General features: G+C 34.4%; 2 protein-coding genes across 3 annotated transcripts in view; one reads left to right on the top strand and one right to left on the bottom strand.

Annotated features, from left to right (window-relative positions):
• Positions 1-9,704, top strand: part of LOC118739647 (probable deoxycytidylate deaminase) — a 90,547-nt gene that overhangs the window by 19,684 nt on the left and 61,159 nt on the right. The gene's annotated exons all lie outside the window — the stretch shown is intronic.
• LOC118740231 (serine/threonine-protein phosphatase with EF-hands pef-1-like) overlaps positions 51-9,704 on the bottom strand; it is a 56,655-nt gene continuing 47,001 nt past the window's right edge. The window contains exons 3-5 of the mRNA XM_036471728.1: positions 8,228-8,355; positions 899-992; positions 51-202 (exon numbers count right to left, since the gene is read on the bottom strand). Coding sequence (XP_036327621.1) covers positions 51-202; positions 899-992; positions 8,228-8,355 — 374 coding nt within the window. The remainder of the gene's footprint in view (positions 203-898; positions 993-8,227; positions 8,356-9,704) is intronic.

Here is a 9,704-nt window from a genome sequence, read left to right as displayed (position 1 = left end):
AACATTTTCCGGTAGAAAAGAAAACGGCATTAGTTAATTGCTTTATACATTTAGCTCACCTTTTTCTTGCGAAACAAATCAATTAGCGTCACAATATCCTTTTTAATTAGTGGAAATTTTATATGTGGTCCATCATAATTTTTATCCGAACGATATTCGCCATCCTCATTGAAATCTGACTCATCGAAATAAACATCTGAAGCTGTAGTTCGTGCAACATTTTATTTGTCACAAGCATATGTTTGTATTGTAAGCGTTACACATACAAGGTAAATGGAACGAGTTGAGGGAATGAAGAGGATATGCGAAAGACAATATGAGAGAGAGAGACAGAGGTGAAGAATTAGCGATACAAATAGAGTAATACGAGTACATACAATGAGAAATGAGCATATACATACGCACGTACAAACTAATATACAGGGTGTGTCAAAAGTATGCGTATTATTTTTTTTATTAATATGGCCGTGGATGCCATTTGGAGCCGAAAATTCACTTTTAACTTCGTTTTACTGCGTGCAACTTTAAAATGCAGCCAAAAATCATCAAGAATTGGAAGTCAAAATAAAAAATCAGAAGTTTCAAATCCAAATTGCATCCTCTTTGCATCTTTGCAGAATTTACGTAAAATCTACTTTATATTTGATAGCAAATACAAAGAATAAATTCTTACAAGTGTGTAAGTGTGTGTATAAATATATATTTATACTTATTTACATATGTAGATATGTATATGAATATTTCTAACATGACAGGATCATTTTATCTGCTTCTCGATGATTATACTTCTAATTACACTTCTCATTCGCGTAGATAGGGAATGAAAACATTCTTACATAAGTAAAAAAAGTGCACAATATAAATAAGTATACCATTTAAACAACATATTCGTAATTACCTAATGATATCTCTGAGTCCTTTTGTATTGATGGGCGATGGGAAGCAGCAGCTTCGGGAATGTGTGTAAGTAACGCATTGAAGAAGTTGTATAGCTGCAAAGAAAAGTAAATAATTTTTTTACGTGTTTCAACTAACCATATTATAAAGTCCTAGGCAGAAATGTGTAAATTATTATTAAATCTTATATTTGGGAATTCATCTAAAATGTGCACTATGTGCCGTTTCCTTGTTTTTTGAAAATGCCACAAGCACATTTTTTCGTGTAACGAGATATTTATGGGTTTGCGACTTTATTCATGTATAAATAATAGAGCACACTTTAATCAATGCGGGTGATGTTTCCTACTCTCTAAAAAGTATATTACGTAATAATTGCAATAATAATAACTATTAGGGCTTATAAACAAAAAAATCAATTTTTTAGCTCCAAATGGACTTACAGCCTTTTTAGCTACACTCTGTTGTTCGTTTAAAAGGGACCTCGCAGAGGCACTAAAAGCACTGGGACACTCACACCCTTGCATTTTAAACCAATTTCACCTTCTTCCGACCGATATGCTCAAATATGCGCAGCACCGCCAACAAAAAAAAAAAAATTCCAAAACTCAACGCTATTTGACAGCCACTTGAAACGTGCATTTTTTATACTGAAAATTATTCGGCTACAAAACGGCATATCCGAAATTTTTCTAAAAATATTACAAACTTATTCATTTATATTTATAATGAATATTAAATAATCTAGAGAAAAACTCTAAATATTAATATTAAAAGGGTGAAATATTATTAGTTGAGAGGTACACGACCAAGCAGAGTCTTCCAGGACTTTCGAGCTGCTTGCAGCACGTTAATCATGCAGATGGTGCAACAAAAACAATGTGGAGCAGGTGACAGTTTCTCATCTTCTCTCTGACTGCTCTGCACTGTCCATGAGGGAACTACGCACCTGGAGTTGCCTTTTTTTGACGATATACATATGTAAGTGGAGTGGCGGATTCAAATCTAAAATCCCTGTAGGGATTCGTCAGAGACACTAAATCACTGATGGGCACTGTTTTACCCGTGGGCAAAGCTGTCTTAAGCTTTCTACACTATTAGTGGCACCACACCTACCTACTTACCTACTTTTTCGGGTATTTTCATTCTAAAGGTAGATAATAATGCCAAAATGGATATGAAGAAAAAGCTTGGAAACATTTTTAAGAATATTCTTTGAAATCATGAGCGCTATACAAGTAGTGCATACGGTCTCTCTATAATATTTTTAAAAGGTTTCATATTAATAGTCCACAGCTTAAACAAAAACTGAGAAAGGGGTAGTCATGTTTAAAAATTGCTGCAGGAAATTCTTTGTATGTATAGTATATAAAAATTAAATTTGACTAGAGATGTAAAAACTGAAGGTCAAGGGCAAGGCAACTGTCATGCAAGCACAATTCACGACAACTCGAACGACATTGAAAATGGCATAACAAATTTTTTTTACATAATGATATCTTACAAGTACGTTAGCAATCTTGAGGCGGATAAAGTGTAAATTATAGCTCAAAAGTTGTATGTACAGCGTACAAACATATATTTTTTTATTTGCTGGGTCTGTGAGTTTTAAAGGTTCACATTTAAGTACATACAAACGAAAAAAAGTGGTAAATATGTGAAAACGAGTTGCTATTGCTAATAGTCCACACTTGAAAACTCCCTTGCAGTTTTTGGTGGTCACTATAAAATAAATTGCTAGTTCGTGATTTCACCACTTTTATGACAGTAATTTTCTCTAGTAAATCATGAACGAAAACCAGAATTAAATGACACATACCCCAACACACAATGATATTAAAACTAAATTGAATATTTGAAACATGAAATTAAATTAGAAATGAACTGCTGGTGAAGGCACGAACACAAGCGCACAAAACAACGCCATTAAGTTCACTTGACCGCAAGCAATGGGGAGAGAGAAGCGTTAGAGTGGTCGCGCGCTTTTCGATGTCCAACCGCAAAGAAAATTGCAAAAAAAGGAGAAAGCAAAATAAATGAAAGTTACTAAAACAAAAAAAAGCGAATTTGTTTTGGAAGCATAGCGCCAGACACGGGGGACTCCAACTGCATGCACGTATACAAAAGTATGTACGTTGCCGCAGCGCCGACCACATTTAATTATGCACTGATGGCACAGCGCGCCAATGGCTTGTAAGGGTAGAATGCAGTTTATTCGAAGTATGGCGAGCTGAACGCACACTGCTGTGAAGTGAGCGCTGGGCTGCCCCGAAGCAAAGGTCTGCTCACTGGCTTAAATATGATACATTAGACTGCATCACTCCCCATACAAAAAAAAATAAACATCGGTACTATTTTTACATTAGAATTATAAAATCTATTATATTTTAAGACGTCCACCAAAATATTTCGGAAAATTGTTAAGATTTAGGTGAGCTGGACCGATTTGAAAATACCTCCAAAAATGGAGTTTTTTATGAATACAACTAGTTTCTTAAAGATTTTTTTTTTGAAAAATCCCTTTAAATGAAAAAACGGTTAAGGCTTAAAAAATTTGCATAAAAGTATTAAAAAATAAAAAAAAAAAGTTTAACGGAATCGTAATGCTGAGATTTTTTATGCTGTTTTTTTAACTTTTTTCAAAGATTGCTATAAGAATAATTTGAGTAGCTGAACCTAAACTCTTGCGGTTTAGACTTAAGAGGTGTCATTGGAAAGGTGTTTTCTCACCCTTTTTATTTCTTTGCTAATAAAGTCATTCAAATGATGAAAGAGAAAGGTAGGATGAACGAACATCATTCAAAGTTGAATTAAGATGTGTGGGTATTTGAAAATAAATGGGGAAACACGAATGAATTTTTCTTGTACACAAAATAAAAACAGTGTAAAAATACCTTTCTACTGAGATCCCATAAGTCTAAATCAAAAATAGTTTTGGCCCAGTTATTCAAGTTTTTCGTAAATCAATCTTTGAAAAAAGTAAAAAAACAGCATCAAAAATCTCATTCTTACGATTCCGTTGAAAAGATTTTTAAATATTTTTATGCAGATTTTTTAAGCTTAATCTAATTTGTCATCTGAGGGGACTTTTTTCAAAAACTTCTTTAAGAAACCATTTTTATTCATAAAAAAATCCATTTTTTAAATCTTAATATTTTTCCGAAATATTTTGCTATACGTCTTAAAATATAATAGATTTTGTAATCCCGGTGGAAAAACCGCAACTTTTTTTGGTGATGCAGTCTAATATACATAAATGTACATAGTAATATGTATGAAATTATTTATGGGGTATGAAATTGTTTATGGGGTAGCCCACTGGCGAATATGCCAGTTCTATTCTATTTATTTATTTTCCTTGTGAGTTCGCGTGTAATTTTTAATGCATACTCTTTTTCTCTTTGTGGCAATGCAGACAATTGTAAAGGTCAAACGTGATGTGATGGCCAGCTGTGTGAGTGAGTTGTTTGTGAAAAAAATAGCAAAGTAGACAAAAGGAAGTGGAATATAATTTATGTGAAGCTATTAAAGCGGAAAATTATAGTATTTGCGAAATATTTATTTATTTGAGGGATTTATACAAAAGTTGTGAACGAGTAAATATATAAAGCATGAATGCAGTGTAATATGTATTCAAAAATATGTATAACAAAATCTAACAGACAAACAATCAGTATTTCAGAAATGCTTTGGCAGGCCATAATGTGGACTTGGCATTAATATATTTGAGATATGTATGCATTGTACCAACGAAATATGCAATAAAGTGTAGAGCAATTTGTTGTGAATATTTGAAACGAGAATACGAAATACCTCTAATAATAATTGCAAGCACTCTAGCAAGCATTTCAATAAAATAGGTCACTATGATTGAGGGGATATGAGGGGAAAATTTTACTGAAAGGCGCCCAGAAAATTTAAAAAAAAAAAAAATGTATAAGTTCGGGCGAAACCGAATTTTATCAGTGTTTTCGTATTTCTGAAATTTACCGTTATACGGAAAGGAGGTGTAAACTTTAGTCCGATTTGAATAATTTCCAACGAATTGCTTTCCAGTACCAAGGTCATTAAGTACACCGAGTTTGGTAAAATTGATAAATCGATCACAGAGATACAGATTTGTGGTCATAAGTGGGCGGCGCCAGGGCCATTACCTAAAAATCAATAATAATCTAATAATTTTCTGCTAAGTGATTATTGTAATAATCGACTTTGAGTTAATTAGCTTCATTAATCATTGATTTTTCGCAGTTTTCATGTTTCTGTAAATTACCGTTGATTGGGAGGCGGGCGTGGTTATTTGCCGACTTCAAAGATTTTCAAAAGATTTCTTGGCTGTACCATAAGCAAGGCTCTTCTAAAGTGAACGACAGTCAAAAGCGCTCCCCATTTGCATAAGCTTCTGCGCATGCAACCATTCTCCTGTACTCTTTCTCAAAAAGCAAGGCCCAAATTCGTGAAGTCGCTACCAGACAGCTGATACATAGAATTTTGGTAAAGATACTCTTCTAACGACTAACAAACAATTTCCCAATCTGTGGTGAACTATGGGTGTACTTCCGACATTAGAGCAAAAAAAACGTAGTTGAGAAACTTTCGAAAGAGGTAAAACGCAGTTACACGTACAACTGCCATGCCATGTTGAAGACTAGATGTTGGTTATGGTAGAGTTTAACACTATGAAATAGAACAACGCTTCTCTTTGAAACGACCCGCCCTCCGCACACATAAGATGGACCCTGCACGACTGGAGTCGTAGATTCTACATTCAAGGACAACTTCGTACTAATTTCCACCCATCGGCATAGAGTAGAGTCACTCTAGTGCAGCACCGCTCCGTATGTTACAAACTATAAACACCTGTATACCTTCACCCCAACGACGCTAACACTATAAGCACTCTGCACTTCGGTAGGTGTAGAAAAAATTATTTTATACCTCTAGTCCTCTAGTAATTTTTAGCAAAAAGAAAAAAAAACGACTTTAAAAAAAAAATATATACAGTGACGAGCAAAACTGTAACATGGTGTAACACTTTTTACTTCAGCCATCGCTATCTTTCCAAGTTCTAACGACTTTCATACTTTTGCTGTATATTCTTGTTGGTACATCCCTACTCCCTCTCTCATAACGATTTGAAGTCAATACAACAACCATAAAAAAACCAGCAGACAAAAATGTAAATTAAGGCAGATGTTACAGTTTTGCACTCACTCTCAGTTTTGCATTTGACAGTTATCTTTTGCTTATTTGGAAGACAGATGACTTTTTTCTATATTGTAATTTATTGAAGAAGTGATCGCCAGTAAATAGCATACTTAATCAGGAACCATAAATGTAAATAATAGATTTACTGCGAAAAGGCGGAACCGCACGAAAAGTGGCAAAAAATTTTGGAATTTGCTACTTGAAAATGTTAAGACTTAGAAAAAATATAGCCTAAAGTGTTCCCAAAGACAAAGGAAGTCTGTTAAAAAATATTACGGTACGATATCTTGTGAACTTAGCAGCAAGTAGCGATGCAGCCACTATTAAAGAAGCGCTTAAGGTATTAAAGTTTAATGCAAATCAATAGACACCGAGGCGAAGAATTGCCAAATTGAGCGCAAAGGCATCATAAAAGGAAAAAAGCAATTTTGATAATACATGTGCGAGCGTGGCAGCATTTCGCTGCATCGCACGAACACCGACCCGTTGCCTATTGGGATATGTTAGGCCGTTCAGAATGCAATAAAAAACATATTTTTAAGTTTCAATTGAAGGTTATTTGGTCTGTTACAAGACTAAATTAATCGCTTTCAATCAGATGGCCGGGCATGGTATTGGATCAAAGACCCAAATTAAGCCTAAGCGCATCATGTACGGCAAACTGTGAATCACAGTGGTAGGATCTTAATTGTTTGGGGTTGTATTTCAAAAATATTGTTGGTTCGTTAGTACGCATTATGCGTAAGGAACGGTATATGTTCTTATTTCAACAAAATTTGCAAGATGTAGTCGGAAAATGAGAGTTTCTGCTGAAAAATCACCCAAAACATACTGCATATGTTCGCAAAGACTAGATACAAAAGCCAAAATTTACTAATTTGAAATAACCTCCACAATCCGCGGACATGAATCTCATCGAGAATTTGCGAAATCAACTAAAAGCACAGCTTAATAGAATCAAAGTCCGAAAAATCGAGTACATGAGCTGTGAAAGCAAACTAAGGATATACCTCCAGATTTTTTACAAAGATACAAATAAGGTATGCCAAATCGCATCCAGGAACTGAAACAAGCAAAAGAGTACTGAACATTGTGTTAGTAGTTCTTTTTTTTCGTGAAAATTGTTAAACTGTTCTTAAAAATATATGAGTGCAAAACTGTAACATCTGCCTTAATTTACATTTTTGTCGGCTGGTTTTTTTATTGTTGTTGTATTGACTTCAAATCATTATGAGAGAGGGAGTAGGGATGTAACAACAAGAATATACAGCAAAATTATGAAAGTCGTTAGAACTTGGAAAGATAGCGATGGCTGAAGTAAAAAGTGTTACACCATGTTACAGTTTTGCCCGTCACTGTATATATATATAAATATATATAAAAATTATTTTATACCTCTAGTCCGTTTATGGAAATGTGTGTGTGTAATATTTAGCAAAAAAAAATCGACTTAAAAAATATATATATACGTAGATTTCATGATCTAAACCAGATTAGTATGGGACCACCTCTGAGACACTACCTTTCCGAATATAATTATCGAAATCGGTTGACGTGGTCCAAAGTTATGCGGTAACATACATAAAAAAAAAAATATATATTCCGACGAACTGATAATTTCCTCCTTTTTTGGAAGTCGGTTAAAAAAGAGAATTGCTAACAAAAGCGGAATATTTTTAAGAACAGCCATTCAAATAAAATGCTAAACACGAGCAATTAGACAAAGCAACAAAGTGGAAACCTGCAAAGAAAGCAACAGTGCATTGAGGAAAATTACATACACGTGCAAGCGTGTATTTGTGTACCCACAAACTCACATATGTACATATGTATGCTTCGCTATATTTAAGACAGCAAAATGAGACCAACACGTTTGCGGAAAATTCTGCGGTTTTTCTTAGTTTCATCATCTGTTTATTTTTGTACATTTTGCAACACCGCTGTTAAATTTAATTTATTGACATTTGAAGCATTAAAAGTGCTTGGCACTTTATCAGGGACTCTGGCTACTAGGTGTCTCGTAAAAACAAAAAAATATGTTTTAATGACCCAACGCTAGTTATGTTTTCTTATACGCATATACATACATACACATACATAAATATAAAATGATTGAGCTTACCTCAACTTGATCATTTTCTCCAGCGTATTCCAGACTTGTAAATATATTCCATGTATAGCGACGACGAACTTCCATGCGCGCTCTATAGCGCCGATACCAACGCTGGATCAGCAAAGCTGCCCGCAAGGCTGTAAAATATGGTAATGAAAAAGTAGAAGTTCATAAAAGCAAACAATTTTTGTAAGCATTCAATTAAAAAAAGTTTAAGTAAAGTAATTTCATTTCGATTTCGAAAGATGTGTTAAAATAAAAATTATCTTTATATTGTATGCATTCGCTCATTATTTACATATTTATATATAGCTGGCTAAATTGCAGCATCAGTATGGTATGGTTTCAGGAGAAAAATCTGAAAAGACTAACCAAACATTTAGCAATACTAGTAGTAGCCCCTTACATTCAGGTGGATGCAATACATACATATATATTTAAAATAAAGATTACGTTTTCGTTTAGCACCCACCCACCCAATGTGTTAGTGTTTTACTGAGCTTCTACACAAAGGAAAGGACCTACAGTTATACGCCGACTCCGAATAGCAATTTTTATGAGGAGCTGTTTTTCATGGCAGAAATACACTCGGAGGTTTGCCATTGCCTGCCGAGGGGCGACCACTGTTAAGGAAAAACCTTTTTTTTGCGATGTTGCTGTAACCAGGGCTTTAACCCAGGTCCTGCGGAGTGGTAGTGCGCACTGCTAAGCACTAAACTACAGCAGCCGCGAGTTACAAGTGGCTACAAACTACCGTTGATTTTTGAGAGTTTTTTGTCGCATATGCTTCCATATAAGAGCAAACACAATTTATTTTTATATGGAAGAAAACCGCAACGCCTTCGGCAAAAAATTCTAAAAAGTCATGGGTAATGTTTAGCCATTTGAAACTTCCACATTACTGGAACTTTAGTGGGCTATAATACTGTAAACTCAAAAAAATTGTAACACTTCTGCGAAAAAAGTTTGAAATTTCGATGAACATTTTTTGAATATTTTTTTTAGTTTTCTATAAAATTTTAAAGTTGGGTTTATATGCGTTTTGTTAGAGAATGAACTGCATTCTTAAAAATAAATAAATAAACATGATAGGCAAACAATATCAAAATGAAATGGTGATGCTATTGATATCACCAATAAGTACTATATATAGAAAAGTAATTTCTTCTTTTTCCCAAGTTGGCGATTTTAAGCGTCCTATTTCAATTTGAAGTTGGTGATCGCAGAGCACATTTAAAACAATTAAAAGTAATTCAATAATAATAATAATAATAATAATAATAGATTTGCGCTTACACATATGTTATTATTTGGCCGAGCTTCCCCTCCGACTTGTGGCGTGCGCCTTGATATTGTCACACAAAGCGGAGGGACCTACAGTTTTACGCCGACTCCGAACGGCGATTGTATTTTTATGAGAAGCTGTTTTTCATGGCAGAAGTACACTCGGAGGTTTGCCATTGCCTGCCGACGGACGACCGCTGTT

This window comes from Rhagoletis pomonella, unplaced genomic scaffold (genome assembly GCF_013731165.1).
Source record: "Rhagoletis pomonella isolate Grant_MI unplaced genomic scaffold, Rhpom_1.0 Rhpom_scaffold_00005, whole genome shotgun sequence".
Classification (NCBI taxonomy): domain Eukaryota; kingdom Metazoa; phylum Arthropoda; class Insecta; order Diptera; family Tephritidae; genus Rhagoletis; species Rhagoletis pomonella.
Note: the sequence above shows the minus strand (reverse complement) of the source record. Positions and strands in the feature narration are given on the sequence as shown.